This window comes from Lepus europaeus, chromosome 13 (assembly GCF_033115175.1).
Source record: "Lepus europaeus isolate LE1 chromosome 13, mLepTim1.pri, whole genome shotgun sequence".
Lineage (NCBI taxonomy): Eukaryota > Metazoa > Chordata > Mammalia > Lagomorpha > Leporidae > Lepus > Lepus europaeus.
Window position 1 is genome coordinate 22,142,245 of NC_084839.1, and position 16,881 is coordinate 22,159,125.

At 54.8% G+C, this 16,881-nt stretch overlaps 1 protein-coding gene across 2 annotated transcripts in view; it reads left to right on the plus strand.

Annotated features, from left to right (window-relative positions):
• EFR3B (EFR3 homolog B) overlaps window positions 1-16,881 on the plus strand; it is an 80,719-nt gene that overhangs the window by 22,952 nt on the left and 40,886 nt on the right. For both annotated transcript variants that reach the window (XM_062210146.1, XM_062210147.1), the window contains exons 2-3: window positions 8,713-8,789; window positions 9,946-10,073. In XM_062210146.1, the coding sequence (XP_062066130.1) occupies window positions 8,713-8,789; window positions 9,946-10,073 (205 nt within the window). The remainder of the gene's footprint in view (window positions 1-8,712; window positions 8,790-9,945; window positions 10,074-16,881) is intronic.

Here is a 16,881-nt window from a genome sequence, read left to right on the forward strand (position 1 = left end):
AGGTGGGTGCTGCATACAGCATGGATACACTGGACAAAGGGATGATTTACATCCCGGGAGGGTGCAGAACAGCCCCATTTAAAACTTGTCAGTTGTGTTTTTCTGGAATTTTCTATTTGGATCGTGGTTGACCACAGGGACCAGAAGCTGTGGAAAGTGAAGCTGCAGCTCGGGGGGGGGGGGGCACTGTATACCTTTATCATTAAATCCTCCATCCTAGGGATTTTCCCAGGTTGTCTTCAAAACTCTGCCAGTGCAGCTTGCACTCGAATTATTTCTTCTGATGCGTTTCGGCCAGCTGGTCGAGCTCCACTTGGAGCTCGTTTGCTCGTAGACATTGTGGCAAAGCCTTTTCTGTGCCGTGTGATGAGCAGACACCCAAACCCAGAGTGGCAGCGATGCGGGGAGGCCCTCTCCACGTTGACACTGTACTCTGAGGCAGTTCTCTCCGACTGGCCCTGATCTGCCGCCTTCCCAGGGCGGACCGCGCACGCCGCACCTCTGGCGACGACGGGGTCTTCCCGGTCCTGTGGTTCCGCCCATCCCAGCTCCGGGGGCTGGTGGGGCTGAGAAGCACTACTGCAGTTGGGTTTCCCCGTCTTTGCCTCTAGTTCTGAGCGTTTGGCTTCTTGCGCCCTGTGCTGTCGGCGTGGCTGTGGGTGGTTCTTGCTTGGCTTGGGCCCATCTGGCCTCGCCTTTCTGCTCTCTCGCGGCCCCCTCCCCAGCTCTGGCCCTGACCTTCCTAAGCCTTGGTCTTCTGTAGGATCTTCTTTCTCCTTTCCCATCGGAGCTTGCCTTCCACCAGCCAGACTCTGGATTACTCTTCCTAAGACCTGGCTGTCACCCTCTTGCGCCTCTTCCCCAAGGCCCTTGAGTGACTCCTCCCGCCTACCAGGGAGAGGCCCGGTCCCTTACCTGGGCAGCCACAGCCATAGCGCAGGGCTGGCACAGCCTGTCTGAGCTCACACGGCTCTCAGTCACTCACAGGGGCTGAGCTCTGGGGCACGCTGTTGGCTGTGCCATAGCAGACAGAGCAGTGTCTCCATTACGATGCGAGTCCTCTTGGGAGTGACAGTGTTGAGGATTGTTCTTTAAAACCTGGCTTCTGCGAATGCCGTTGAAGCTGTTCGGCAGTCTTCCCGTGTGCCCACTGTTCCGAGAAGAGCTGGGTGCTGGGTGCCAGCAAGGAGCTCCCGGGTAAGTTCAGGTCCAAAGCCGCTGCCGGGGGCGGGGAGGGGAGCCCTGTGCACGTTGGTTTCCCTTGCCTGAACTTCACCCCTCCCCACCCCTCCCCTGCTGGGCCCCTGTCCCTGAGGCTCCGCCTACATTCTGCCTCCCTGGGAAGACAGCATGAGGTGCACACACCCTCGCTCCAGCCTCCGTGAGGGACGTGTCTTGTGAGAGACATCATACCCAGTGCCACTTGTGTCCTGCGTATCAACGGTGCCTGTTCTCTCCAGCTACACCGGAAGAGCCTGACAACCACTCGCAGGCCTTGTTAACATTTCATCTCCCCAGTTAGCCCCTGGCACCGTGGGGGCCTGTGATGGGCTCAGTGTTTGTCAGCGAATCTCATTACTCTCTCCAGCTGTGGGGCTGAGGGGTGGTGGGAGAGGCCCTGGTGTGATGCTGGCTCACTCTGTCACCCCCTCTAAAAGGAAACATCTCCACCACCGTAATATGCTGACTATGAAAGAAACTGTTGAGGCCGGCGCTGTGGCGTAGTGGGTACAGCCACTGCCTGCAGCGCCAGCATCTCATATAGGTGCTGGTTCAAGTCCTGGCTGCTCCACTTCCAATCCAGCTCCCTGCTAATGCGCCTGGGAAAGTAGTGGAAGATAGCCCAAGTGCTTGGACCCCTGCACCCATGTGGGAGACCGGAAGAGGCTCCTGACTTTGGTTTGGTCCAGCTCTGGCCATTGTGGCCTTTTTTGGGGCGTGAACCAGTGGATGGAATCTCTCTCTCTCTCTCTCTCTCTCTTTCTCTGCACCTCTGCCTTTCAAATAAGTAAGTCTTAAAAAAAAAAGAAATGAAACTTAAATTTGAAATACAGGGTCCTATATAGTTACCAAGAAGTGCACAGAGAGATCCCAGCTGCCCTTCACCCGGTCTCCTCCAGTGTTCGCGTCCACGTATCTGTGGTTCATTAACGCCAGGAGCTTGACATTAGAGCAATCCTCCAAGCTGGTCCCGGTTTCACAAATGACACGTGACTCTGAAAAAAATAACGCACCCTGGAAGTGGCCTTTCTCTGCCTGAGCACGTGTTGTGCCCGTCCCTGCCTGAGGCATCTGCTCTGACTGCAAGTCCGCGTGTGCACCGCGGCTCTCGGGCCGCAGGGCCTGCCTCACGCTGATCCTGGCTCCCCGGCGACCGTGGGCACGTTACGGCGCCGCTTTGAGCTTTGGTTTGCTTGTCTGCGCCCTGACGGTACTAACCTCATGGGATTAACGTAAAGTGCCCACGTTCGGCACATACGTGATGGGCACGCAGGAAGCGGCGGCATCGTCCTCCTGCGTGGACAGCAGAGACTTCCGACACTGTTTAAAATTAGTCTCCTCGGACACCTTCCCATCCCATCTCCAGTTGCTGAGCAACCCCGTTTCTGTGCGTGGAGTGCATTTCATTGGTGTGAGGCGGAGGGTGCGTTCCACGGGCCCGGCAAATACATTCTTGTTTCTATTTTGATTTTGACCTGGCAGCAGGACGAGACGCCCCCGGGCAGAGTCCTCAGTTCTCTGATTTTTACAAGTCAAACAAGAGCCTAGGTTTGATGCCGCTTGCAAAGCAAGAGCAGCCTTACCTTCTGCAAAGATTCAATGAAGGAGTGCACAGTACCTGGTGTGGAGAAACTCAAGATGTGTTTGCCGCGGCTGCTGGTGCTGGTCCTGGTCCCGCCCCTCCGCTCCTGTTTCCACACGGAGTCCCGTCTTTGGGCCTCTCCAGGGCGATGATCCGTGTCTCTTCGCACTCCCGGCACAGTCAGAAAGTGAAGACGGAAGGCTTCCAGGGCCAGTCTGGCCTTGTCATTGCATTTATCCCACCAGGCCTTCTTTTCCCTAAGCTGGGAAAGAGACTGAAATGATAATTATCACAGCACCACTGGTGATGGTGGAGGTGGTGGTGATGGTGCTAGGCGTGGTGATGGTGATGATGGGGATGGTGATAGGGAGAATGACAATGTTGAAAGAACAGTGCTGGGCCGGCGCCGTGGCTCACTTGGCTAATCCTTCGCTTGCGGCGCCAGCACCCCGGGTTCTAGTCCCGGTTGGGGCGCCAGATTCTGTCCCGGTTGCTCCTCTTCCAGGCCAGTTCTCTGTTGTGGCCCGGGAGTGCAGTGAAGGATGGCCCAAGTGCTTGGGCCCTGAACCTGCATGAAAGACCAGGAGGAAGCACCTGGCTCCTGGCTTCAGATCGGCACAGCGCGCCAGCCGTAGCAGCCATTTGGGAGGTGAACCAATGGAAAGGAAGACCTTTCTCTCTGTCTCTCTCTCTCACTGTCTAAATCTGCCTGTTTAAAAAACAAAACAAAACAAAACAAAACTGTGCTTACTGTGTGCCAGGAACATTGCTAAGAATGGCCCCAGTGTAGAGGCCGGCGCTGTGGCACAGTAGGTTAAAGACATGGCCTGTAGCGCTGACATCCCGTATGGGTGCCAGTTCGAGTCTTGGTTGCTCCACTTCCCATCCAGCTCCCTGCTAATGCACCTGGGAAAGCAGCAGAGGATGGCCCAAGTGCTTTGGCTTGGCCTAGCCCAGTCGTTAATGGCCATTTTGGGAGTGAACCAGTGGGTAGAAGCTCTGCTCTGTCTGTCTCTCCTCTCTCTCTCTGTAACTCTGCATTTCAAGTAAACAGATAAATATTTGTAAAAAGAACACCCGCAGGGTTACATTTTCTAGTCGTCGCCGTCGCCCTATGACGTAGACTCCCTTATCCCCATTTTGCAGTAGTAGGCCAAGGCATGAGAGCGCGAGTGGTTCGCCTGAGCGTGTCACAGCTCTAGCTCTGGGGTTTGAAGCCAGGCTGTCTGGCTCTTGAAAATGGCTGAGATAAATGTTTCCTACTGTCAGTGGTCCCAAGAGGCAGAGAATGGAAAAACATTCTGTTTATTTTTGTCTGTTATTTGCTTGGAGAGAGTGATCCATGCCTAGGGAGGCCTACAGTTAATAAAGAATCAAAGCCCTGACATCAGTCAGACACATTTCTCTCTCTCTAAATCCCTGTCCTTAATTAAGGTGGCAATCAGATGGACCAAGGTGGGCCACAGGCCGTGAGCGTCACGGACGCTCAGGAGCCACAGAAGGTCAGGTTTATCTGAGACTCCAGACAGGTCCCACCCCGCTGGCTCCCCAGGGGGAGAATTCAGCTGCGGCTTCATTCCATTTCCAGTAGGGCCTGTCTGGAAACTCGGACCCTGCCCCTCCCCACACTCCTTTTCTCCCCTACCTCCTCTTGGTCTCCTCGATCCTGAGTCTTCTCCGGATGACAAGAGACAGGCCCTGGCCCCCCGCAGACCCTCCCGCCGCTGCCAGCCAGCCTTGCAGCCCCACGCGCGCTCCGTGTCCTTATCGCCACCGATCAGCCAGGCCCGGCTCTGCCTGCAGGAGCCCCGGCTCTGATCACCCAGGGCGATTGCTGGCTCACTCGGAATCGTGGAAACTTGAAAACAAAGGGAATGATGAAGTAAACCAGGGTCCAGTCAGAAGAGGGAATAATAAGTAGCTGTTGAAATGAACCTTGAAACAGATTTAGTCAGAAGCTAAGGGCTCGCAGTGTAAGAAGAACATGGTTTTAACACTCTCCTGTAGGCTCCCAATTTGGTTTGTTTTCAAAGTGTGCATACACACACACACTAAATCTAGAACAAGTAGACCGAGGTTTAAGTGGCTACCTCCAAGTAATGTGATTCTGTGATGTTTATATCCTTTATTCCCCCCCATATTTTACAAATTTATTCCCATGAGCATGTATGTATTCCTTCTAAAATCAGAAGCAAGGAAAAAGGGAAAAAAAGAGAAGAGGGAACATTTTTTAATTTCTTAAGCTTGTCCTTGTAGAGGGCTGTTGATTTTTTGCATCTTGAATTCGCCAGTACTTACCGGGTCTCTCTAAGCATGTAGCTCAGGTCTCACCTCTTCCAGGAAGGCTTCCTGGACTCATCAAAGATGTCTTCAGTTTATGGACTCCTGGTTCTCATTTGGACACATCATCAACTTGAAGCGTGTGAGGGTCTCACGCAGAGCTGGTATATTTTAAACTCTCTTCTCTTCACACAGCACCCAGTGACTGCTGCACAAACTTCCGGGTCCCGTTAGCTTCAGCTGGGCGAGGCTGGGTCCCCCTGGGAGGCTCTGGAGTTGGACTTCTCTCCCCTCTCCCCTCTCCCCTCTCCCCTCTCCCCTCTCTTCTCTCTCTCTCTCCCTCTCTCTTTCTCTCTCTGTTTTGTTCCCATTTCCTGCAATTCACTTGAAAGGGGTGTCTGTGCCATTAGCCCTGGATTGACATTTGCTGTCAATTGTTTACAAGCGGCTTTGGCAGGAATGATTGGGCCAGCCCTCGTCTTTACAAGAAGATTGTAAAGCTAAGAAAATAAATATGAACTATTTTGGGCAAAAAGACATTTTGCTTGGTGAATGGGGATAATGGAGTTGATGTTTATACAAAGGGAGCCAAGGGCCAGGGGAGGCGGTGACTTCCCTGGGTCTCACGCTGATCAAAGCCAGGTGAGCCTGCACATGGTGCCGGCTTCCCTGGAGTCCCGCTGCGCCTGGGCTACTGTACTGAGCTCAGGAAGAAGAGGGGCCGGAGGCATTTACAGTCGATCGGGGGTGGGGGCAGGTGAGTCCACTTGAAACAGCCGAGGGGAAAGATAGGTAAGGAAATACAGTGCACAGGACGGGCGGCCGCTGCCTGCGGTTCACAGGCGGGCGGGGTTCTTGGAGGGCCTCCAGGGAGCCACAGCAGGTGTCGGGTTGAAAGGTCAGCCTTGAAAGGCGGTGAAGAGCCAGGCGGGCGGGCAGCCCGCTTGACTGTGCAGCCGCAGCCGGCTGACTGGAAGCTACACGCGGAGGGCACTGAAGCCGGGGGACTGGCCGGGGGGCAGAGGGGCAAGACCAGATGTCAAGTGTGGAGGAGGCATCCGTCCTGGTGGCTGTGGCAAAGGAGAACTTGGGATGAACTTGAGAAATGGCTGGGCTGTGTTTCGGGGAGGGCGATGCGAACTTCCGGGACAGAGCCCCTAACCCTCGGCCTGGTGCTTTGCACGGAGCAGGTGGTAAACCCTGGAGTTTTCCAGACTCTGGAGATGAGCACCAGGAGGGCTGGGGGAGGTGAAGCAGGAGCAGGCATCTAAAGCGAGTGGCGTATCACCTAGGGGGAGGGGGGCCTGCGCACGAGGCTGGGTCAGTAGCGGGGCACTGTCAAAAAGCTTGCCGGCTTGGTGCTGCAGACTCTGAAACCAGCAGTTCCGCTGGGCCGTGGGGGCCTCTGATGGAGGCGACAGACCAGCCAAGGGAACAGCACCAGGCAAGCAGAGCCAAGGAGCAGCAGGGCTGCAATGCGTAGGCGTCACAGGGGCACGGGAGGCCCAGAGGCTGCCGCCGCGCTCTCCCTCACTGGCTGCCCAGGGCTGCTCACCCTGGCCATGCACCTGGTCCCAGAGGAGGGCTTCAAGCACCTCTGCCCGTCCTCAGGCGGCCAGGCGTGTCTGCTGAGCAGGACTTGCAGGAGCTTCTGGCGGGGCTGGCATGAGGCAGGCAAGATACATGCACCCTGACCCCTGGGAGCCGGCCCCTGGGACAGGCCAGGTCCCTATTTCAGGAACGGGAGCCCAGGGTTCCACTGTAGGAGGACCCCCACCAGGGACCCCTGGGAGTACTTCCTGGCCAGCACCTAGAGGCCTTTGTGACTTTGAGATTCCTGGTTGCCGTCTGCTTGGCCACACAGTCACGGATTGCCCCCCGTCCCGGCCCTGAGATGCCGTGCGTGGGGTCAGACGAGTTTCTGTTCCCAAGGAGACAGCAGTCAAGGGAGGGAGATCATATAGACGCCTGCACCTGAGACCGTGTAGACACCTGCGAAATGTGTCCTTTGGGGGAAAGTGCCATGAAAAGCGATAAATTAGGCACAAAGAACTAAAGGGAAAAGGTAGTCAGGAATGTTGGCCCCAGCTCAGGGCACCCAGGGGAAGCTGGGAGAAGGATGATAGATGGGGGATGTTCAGTGCAAAGGCCCTGAGGCAGCGTCATACAAGGAGGTACCTGTGATTAGCAGAATGGGCCGTGGTGGTTGGAGGTGGGCTGGGGCTCTTCCAGCCATTCTTAAAGCTGGACAAGAGTTGGGTAAATCCCAGCTGACTGGACTTCCCAGTGACCAGAGCAGCTGCAGCACCGTGAGGCTGGCCACCACACCTCCTGCTCGCCTTCAGACGGGCACAGGGATACCAGGCGAGGCGAGGCCTGGCGCCCCAGAGGATCCCTGTGCGTTTTCCTCGGCTGTACCACGGTCAGATCTGCCAGACTCGTTCCCCAGAGGGTGGGAGAGGACCCTGGTGGCAAATTCCGTGTTCTTGGAAATAAAACGGCTCAGAATTCAATGGGCGTGTGGCCAGCATTAAGGACGAACTCTCTCGGAAGCAGGCCATGTGCAGGGATTCTTCCTTGTCTGTCAGTCTTTTTTTTTTTTCTTTTTAATTTATTTGAAAGGCAAAAAGATCACAGATGGAGAGGGGGAAAGGGGGAGAGAGGGAGAGGGAGAGAGAGATCTTCTATCTGCTGGTTCACTCCCCGGATGGCCGCTGCTCCCTCCCCTCTCCGTGGTACCCATGACCATGTTAAAGATGCATTTTGGAATGTCAGTCAATCTGTCAATCTGTCTAGTCCCCCACAGGGAGCAGAGGGTCGAGGCAGGTGGGAGCCAATGAGAGTCCCTGGCCAGGGAGGCGGGACGTCCCTGCAATGCCATGTCCGTCTCCCAGGACACTCAGACTCCTGGGCTGCAGGAGACAAGGGTTTTTGGTTTTTTGCATTAGTTTTTGCTTGTTTTCATTTTTATGTATTTGAGAAGCCGAGGGGGAGAAGGAAACAGAGATCTTCCATCCACCAGTTTACTCTCCAAGTGCCCGCACCAGCTGGGCGTGGGCCAGGCCAATGCCAGGAGCCTGGAACTCCATCCGGGTGTCTCACATGCGTGGCAGGGGCCCAAGGAATTGAGTCATCAGCTGCTGCCTCCCAGGGTGCACAGCAGCAGGAGGCTGGAATCCAAAGTGGGGCTGTGACTCCAGCCCAGGCACTCTGCTATGGAATGTGGGCGTGCTAAGCTGTGTCTTAACGGCTGCACCAAACTCTCACCCCTGGGAGGGGCCGGGGAGGAGGGAGACCACAGCTGCCCTTTGTGTAACCCTGCCCACAAAGCCTCACCCCTCCAAGTGCTCCTCTGAGGCCTGACTTCATGAACAGTGTCGTCCACTGCGTGTGCCTTGCACCCGACGGTCTGCTGGCGCCCCAGCAAAGACAGGAGGCAAGAGCGGCCAGTGTCCTGACCCCCGGGCTCGAGAAGCAGTGGGAGACACCATCCTGGGGAAGGCAGAGGCCCTGGCCCTCCGAGGGAGGGACCTGCTCCCTGTCTGGGCTCGCTTTCCACAGGCTTCGCTGGCCCCTAGGCCTCAGCCTGACCGGTGGCTTCACTCACGGGTTTCTTATTCCTGTTGCAGGTGTGTGCGGCTGCTGTGGGGCCCTGCGCCCCAGGTACAAAAGGCTGGTTGACAACATCTTCCCCGAGGATCCCGAGGTGGGTCACCTCCCCATCTCACACCCCGCTCCCACCCTCTGGGCTGCTCGGGGTCTTCCCAGACAAGTGGGAACCCCGGCCACAGCCCGGGGCATGGTGAGAGGTTGCTGGGGAAGTGGAGGCAGAGGGCACCTGTGTCTCTGAAGTCGGGATCTGCGTGCTTCGGCCCCTGCCGCATAACCGGGGTGTCTGTCCCACTCCTGCCCGGGTGACAGCTCCTGAGCCGCTGACTTGAGGGAGGTATCTCTGCGGTTAGGGGGTGCAGTCCCCTGTCTCGGGCTGGGCCCAGGAGCCTGAGCTCTCTCCCTGCTCCCTCTGCCATCTGCCAGAGGCTTGGGTGTCCATGCACAGGAGGCGTAGCTCCTTGATGTCCAGGCCACCGCCCAGGTGGTATTACAGGTTGTGGTCTAGAAACGGGAGCCAATGCACTCGACTTGCTCTCTGGGACTCTCTGGCCTCTTCCTGGTAGGCAGTTGGAGGTTTGCATTCCCAGCATCCTCTGGAGAACTCCCCAGGAGCTGCAGAGCTGCCTTCTCCCTGCTCATGTCTCAGTGCTGGAGTTGCTGTTAAGGACACCGTGTCACTCCTTCACACGCACACAGACACATGTGCGTGTACGTATGCGCACACAGGATCACACCCGTAAACACACTTCTGTCACTTCCTGTCTTATCTCTGCACACTGGGAGCCGGATGGTGAGTTCGTGGAGCCCAGGCCCCCCTGCCTAAACCCTTCTGTGTCCCTGCTACACAGCATGTTGTCTGGCGTGTGCAGATACTGATGTTTTAAACAGATTTATTTTCTTATTTATTTGAAAGGTGAAGTGACAGAGAGAGAGGGAAAGACAGAGAGATTCACCCCCTAAATGGGTGCAGCAGCTAGGGGCTGGGCCAGGCTGGAGCCAGGAGCCCAGAACTCTGTCCTGGTCTCCCGCGTGGGTGCAGGGGCCCAAGCACTACTTGGGCCATTATCCGCTGCCTTCCCAGGCCGTTAGCAGGAAGCTGGATTGGAAGGGAGCAGCTGAGACTTGAACCAGCACTCACAGGAGACGCTGGTGCTGTAGGCAGTGGCTCAACCCACGGGACCACGACGCTGGCCCCTGCAAATGCTGGTTGAGTTGAGTCATTATTCACCTCCAGAACTGTCCCCTTACAGGACGGCCTGGTGAAGACCAACATGGAGAAGCTGACCTTTTACGCCCTCTCCGCTCCAGAGAAGCTGGATCGCATCGGCGCCTACCTCTCTGAGAGGCTCATCCGGGACGTGGGCCGCCATCGATACGGGTACGCCGTCCGGGAAAGGGGGAGCGAGACTTCCGGTCGCTTGCTTCGACGTGGGCAAGTGAGGGTCCCTTGAGGAGCTGAGAGCAGAGAGCATCACCGTGCAGAGCGGGAGAACAGAGCTGGGTGGGGGCGAGGGCTGCACGCGCCTTCCCAAAGGTGGGGTCTGAGGCCACTGCCAGTGTGTGGGAGGGAGTGGATGCCGGCTTCCTGGGAGCAGTCCCGGGGCAGCCACTCACCCTCTGTGTCCCCAAACGGCAGCCCTCACTCGCAGCCTCCGGGGCCTTCAGGAGATCAGCCCAGCCCAGCAGGTGCCATTATTCTCCTTGGACGTGTCGTGGCCCCCATCGACTCACAGTGAGGAGGAGCCAGCTGGGCTGCCTGGAGGAGGCAGGGTTGGCAGCCCGCCCGTTAGAAACCCGCTGAGAAGGAAGGCTTTCCATGCTTAGGAGAAAACATTTTAAGGGAAATGATCCATGGGTGTAGCTGTTTAAAAACTGAAATATTTCAGTGTCAGAAAAGAAACAATAAAAATATGAAAGACAAACACAAAAATAAGTATCTTCAAAAAACAGAGGCAGAAGACTCAGGTTCTTAGGTTAGAAGCTGATAACAGATAGTAGAGGTGGGTTCAGGAAACTGAGGTGCTAGAATGTTGAGGAGGGGCGGGGGCCGTGGCACAGCGGGTTAACCTGCTGCTTCCGAGGCCTGCATCCCATATTAGAGTGCCAGCGCGAGTCCTGGCTGCTCCACTTCTGATCCAGATTCCCGCTAATGCTCCTGGGAAAGACAGTGAGTGATGGCCCAGGGACTTAGGGCCCTGCCATCCTCGGGGGAGCCCTGGATGGAGTTCCAGGCTCCTGGCTTCGGCCTGGCCCAGGCTCGGCTGTTGTAGTCACTTAGAGAGTGAAGCAGCAGATGGATGAGCTCTCTCACTCCTCCTTTCTCTGTCACTCTGCCTTTCAAATAAATAAATCTTAAAAAAAAAAAAAAAAAGCAAGGGTGTTGGTGGCTGTGGCATTGTGACACAGCAATGCAAGCGTCCATATGAGAGTGCCAGTTTGAGTCCCAGCTGATTCTGCTTCTGATCCAGCTTCCTGCTAATGTGCCTGGGAAAGCAGCAGATGATGGCCACGGCTTGGATCCTTACCATCCCTGTGGGAGACCCGGATGGAGTTCTTGACTCCTGGATTTGGCCTGGCCCAGCCCTGGCTCTTGTGGGCATTTGGGGGTGAAGCAGCAGATGGAAGATATCTCTCTGTCTCTCTCAGTCACTCTGCCTTTTGAATAGATAATTAACTAAATCTTTTTTAAAAAAACAAAGATTGAGGCAAAGCTCACAACTAAACAACTTACAGAAGAAGAGACTGATCTTGTTTCAAGCACAGGGTAATATTTAGCAAACTCATGATCAAACATGTATATTGAAATACTAACATATGATCTTAAATTAACGTAAAAGTAAATATAATGTCCAGTATTAGCCAAGGATGGCAAAAGTAGGAGGCATTTTCACACTTTTCTAGAAAGAGTGCCAAGAGGTTGGAACTTGTTAGAAGGTAATTTTGAGATACATGTCAAGAGCTTCTGAAACATTTATGCCTTTTGACCCAGTAATTCAGCTTCTATTCACCCATCCCGAGGACCCAATCTTAAACATACTCTACCTATACATATGGAATTGTTCACTCTGATTTTTTTCTTATAATAATGAAAAAGTAGGAATAACTTAAATGCCTATCAAGAGAAGAGTTCAGTAATTATGGTACCTGTCACTGGGTAAAATACATGATATCTAGTCAATAAGAATGATGTTTATAAAGATCCTTTCCATATAATTTGGAAACTCCCTTAGCCAAATGAAAAATAGAATACAGAATTATGTACACAGTTCATGGAAAGTTCATGGAAAACGCATTATTATGAAAAAAATTATACATGAATTTCAAAAAAAAAAACTTATCCTTTAATTCCATTTTCCACAGTTTTTTATTTAAGGCCTCTCATTTACAATCAAGTTTAAAAATAAAAATAAACCAAAAAAACTCAACGGCTAGGAAACATGGTAAAAACTCATATACCTGCCGGCGCCGTGGCTTAACAAGCTAATCCTCCGCCTTGCGGCGCCAGCACACCGGGTTCTAGTCCCGGTCGGAGCGCCAGATTCTGTCCCGGTTGCCCCTCTTCCAGGCCAGCTCTCTGCTGTGGCCAGGGAGTGCAGTGGAGGATGGCCCAAGTGCTTGGGCCCTGCACCCCATGGGAGACCAGGAGAAGCACCTGGTTCCTGCCATCGGCTCAGCGCGGTGCGCCGGCCGCGGCGGCCATTGGAGGGTGAACCAACGGCAAAGGAAGACCTTTCTCTCTGTCTCTCTCTCTCTCACTGTCCACTCTGCTTGTCAAAACAACAACAACAACAAAAAAAAAACTCATATACCAGTATGTTAAGAATATTTTGTGAGCAGTGTAACTGGGGTTTTGTTTTCTATCCACTTCCTCTCTATGTTCTCTACATGTTCCCTACCAAGCATGTGTTGCTTCCACAGTAAAATGAGCCACACACAGGGCACGTGGTGTTCGGAGCACCTGCTGGTGCTGCTGGGGGCCAGGGAGTAGATCCAGGGAGCTGCTGGTTTCCTCTCCACAGAGTTTTTCCTATCCCCTCCACTCCCTGCGGCTGCCTTGCCCCTCGTTCTCCTGGTTCAGCCCCTGCTCTCTCTGAGTTCAGGTTGTAGCTCAGCCTCAGAGCTTGTCTCCCTGTGTCCTGTCTTTGCTGTGGTTAATAATGGTAGACAAGGGGCCAGTGTTGTGGCACAGCAGGTAAAGCTGTCACCTGCAGTGCCGGCATCCCATGTGGGCACCGGTTCTAGTCCCGGCTGCTCCACTTCTAATCCAGCTCCCTGCTAATGGCCTGAGAGGGCAGCAGTGGGTGACCAAAGTGCTTGGGCCCCTGCACCCACATGGGAGACCTGGAAGAGGCTCCTGGCTTTGACCTGGCCCAGCCCTGGCAGCTGTGGCCATTTAGGGAGCGAACCAGCAAATGGAAGAGTCTCTCTCTCTCTCTCTCTCTCTCTCTCTCTCTCTCTGTAACTCTGCCTTTCAAATAAATAAATCTTGTTAAAAATGATAATAGTAGACATGCTCTTCAGCACCATGTTAGTCAGCTTTTCATTGCTACACATGAAATTCCTGAGAGAAGCTACCAAGAAGGAAGAGGTTCACTTCGACTCCTGGTTCTGGAGGGTCAGAGGCCGAGGCTGGGCAGCCCCTTGTTCTGGCATCTGGTGAGGACTGTGGGTGGTGAGACAAGGGCAGAGGAGGGAGCCCACGGCGAGCCAGGAAGCACACTCGTCCTCCGTGTCCACGTGTCTCGCGGTCGCCGAGATTTGATCCAACCTAAGCACTTCCCAAGGCCCCTCTTTCAGACACCGTGACTGAGCTGTCTTGTAATCCATTCATCCTTTACATTAACGTAAGACCCGAGGGTCCAGGCTCCCAACTCGTGGGCTTTTGGGGAGCATCCAGCTAATATGCAAACTCAGTTCCTCAGCTTGACTTCTGGAATGTTCTACAGCCTGCCCCACCCCAGCCAAGCCCATCGTGTCTGCTGTAGACCCATCCAAACTGGTTGATGATCTCTTGGCTCCCTCCCTCTGGGCCTCGTGCCTCTTTGAGCATTTCTGTTGCCTTAACTCTCCCCCTCCCTGGAAGGCCCCCCAGCCCCGTCCCCTCCTGGTGAGGAAGATGGAGTGAGCCTGGAACCAGAGTGAGAAGATTTGCAATGGTGCAGAGGACCGGAAATCTACCCCTGGTGTACAAGCAGGACCCAAGCCAGAACATTTCTGTGGTCATTTTATTTCATAACATTTGGTTACCTACTCGCTAAAAAGGACATAAACATTGTACATGCTGATTATTTAAAGGGACTTGACATATCATAAAGTATACTCAAGCAAGCGAAGAATGACTTTATCCTTGATTGAACCTAGAACAAAAATGCTAGCCGTAGCATTAAACATTCACTACTCCTCGGGGCTGCCTCCTCTACAGCGATGGCTCCATCAGTAAAAGCATCTCCGAGCCGGCGGAGCCACTAGAATCTTTCTGCTGCCCGGAGAGCCGTAGCACAAAACTGCGCCATCCTGTCAAAAATAGCCAGTGCAGCGCCTGTGTTTAAAGCCCCAGGGCCTCATAGATCATGACCACTGGAGAGGAGAAGCCTGTTCGTCTGAGCTCTCGCCCTCCCCAACCTCGTGTCACACACATCATCATCATTCTCCTCGTCACCAACAGCAGTTTGGAAAAGTCCGTGTGCTCAAACCCTCTCATGGGACCACATGGCCTTGAACCTCGGATATGGGACCCAGCAGCACCCCTTTCACGCCATGGCCTCCCTGCATCGCTGCCCCAGTCCAGCTGTACGTGGGCTCCGGTTGGTGGATGTCCTGGGTGTGGGGCGATCGCCAGTGCCGGCAGAGGTGAATTCCAGGGGGCGTGCGTTAGTGTGGACTCTGATGGACAGCCCTGGTTCTTCGTTTTATTCCTCTTACATGTCCTTTGCAGGTCAGCCCAGCTGCCAGGGCTCCCATGGAAACAGGAAAGTGGGGACAGAAGTGGAAGTGCAGGGGGAGACTCAGGGTCAGTGGACAGGCCCCCTGGCGCTGACGGGGTACAGAAGGCCGTGTTAGACTGTGGGGGTCTCCAGGCCTGTACTGAGCCCTCGGGGCAGAGGCACCCAAGCCAAAGGGTTAAGCCACTGCTGCCTGAGGACTCTGGCCCTGGAGCTGACGCTGAGCCTGGCAGAAGGACAGGCCGACTCCTCCCAGGTGAAGGGGTCAACCCCCTCTCCCCACTTCCAGACTGTCCAGGAGCGGGCTGACCAAACACATTCAGGATGCCCAGAACACGAGGCCCTTTGAGTGATTCTTGGGCATGGCTGGCCCTGCTCAAGCTGCCCCTCTTCCTGCCCGTGGATCCCAGTCCCTGACCCTGACCCTGACTTTCCTCTCCAACTGCGTCTGGTGTCCCCACTTTATACCCCGCTCCCCTCTCCCCGGAGGCCCAGCACCTCGGCCACTCCCCAAGACAAAGCTCTGTCTCCCTAGGCCCTGTGTGTTTTCCTCAGTTGCTGTAACTCGCCGCCTGCCTTGGTCCCTGACCCCGACTTCTCCTTGTTGTAGCCCACCTGGTGCCCCATCCTGGCCTCCACTGCTGGGACCCCAGCCCATCCCAGATCCCCCTGGGTTCTCCCCTCCTCGCCTTCAGGGGCCCTTGCTTGTCACCTGCGCCTGGGGTCTGGAACCTGCTCTGGCCTCCCCCTAGGCCTCTCCTGCTCTAATTCCCAGTTAGGCCCCTTCAGAGTCCCAGGCCTGCTATTACTCAAAGTGCTTCCAGGACTCTGGCCCCAGATCCGGCCTCTGCTGAGAGGAACCTTCTGGCTGTGGCTCTGTTGAGTGCCTGTCGCCCTCAGAGCCCTGTGTCCTGTTCCTTCTGAGAGCGTAGGCCAAACAGGACAGACGTGGGGCGCACTGGACAAGGGGTCCCAGGTCTCATCGACTTCAGGATTCTCAGATACTCTGAAGAGTTCAAGTTCATGATCACAATCATTCCACCTTTAGTCCTGGGATCAGAGACGGGGAATGAAAGGTGGAATTCAAAGAGCTAGGCCTTACGCTTCCCTACTCTGCAGTTTTGCTTCTACTGTAATTTTCTCTTTCCACCAAAATTTCCACTCCTGGTCAGTAGCCAATTTTTTTTTTTTTCTTTCCTAGCACCAGGTGGCTTTTGCTTATCAGGATTCTCTGGAATTTTCTTACCGGAAAAGGAAGGAAAAGCGGTAATTAAGCGCTGAGGTTTGGGCGACCTTCTTCTCTTGCCTAACCCCACCCAGCCCTTCCTTTACCTCATTTAAACTCGGCGAGGTCGTGTGCAGTGCCAGCAGACCCCTCGATGCACAGGGGGAGCAAAGCGAATTCCACCCTGCCTGCCTTCACTTCCGGGCGCCCTGTTTGGCTGCCTGAATGTGTCGCCGTGCAGGGAGAGCCTGGCCCCTTGCAAGCCCCAGCCCCACCGCCTCCACACGCCACAGGGCTCCGGTTCTGCTGTGCCGGCCTGCACAGTGGGTCTAAGCACGCCAGGACAGGCCTGCAAGGCGCCACAGGCCGCCTGGGCTGATTGTGATGGCCCCTGAAGGGCAAGGCCACGGACAGCAGGGCCAGGCAGGAGTGGGAGACGGCGGATCCCGTTCACCAAGGGAGCTCGGAGGCCCAGGGCTGCCTCTGGATTTGCGAGACAGGCTGCATTTGTCCGTGTGCTTGGAAACGACTCTAATAATGCTATTTAGTAATGTTTCATTTCATTTACTGCTATTACATGGTAGTTTCATATTAGCCAATTCACCTCATGGAAATGAACATTTTATAAAAGCAGAAAGGAAAATTTCAGGACGTAGAGGCTTCTTGTAAAACCTATTTACTCGAGAGGCAGAACGTTAGAAAGAGAAAGATCAGTCTTTCATGCGCTGGTTCACCCCCCAAATGCCTGCTGCAGCCTCCAGCTGAGGCTGAAGCTGGGACCTGGGGACCCAGTGCAGGTCTCCCGTGTGGCTGGTGGGATTCCAACTACTCGGGCCATCACTGCTGCCTCCTAGAGTGTGTTAGCAGGAAACTGGAGTCAGGAGACAGAGCCCGGTATTGCACTCAGGCACTCCAAAGTGGATGCACGCATCTGAACTGCTGGGCCAAACACCCACACCTGTAGGTGTTTGTTGCCGTTGTTCAATTTACAGTTGCTTGGTATGGAAGTTAGCTCTAGA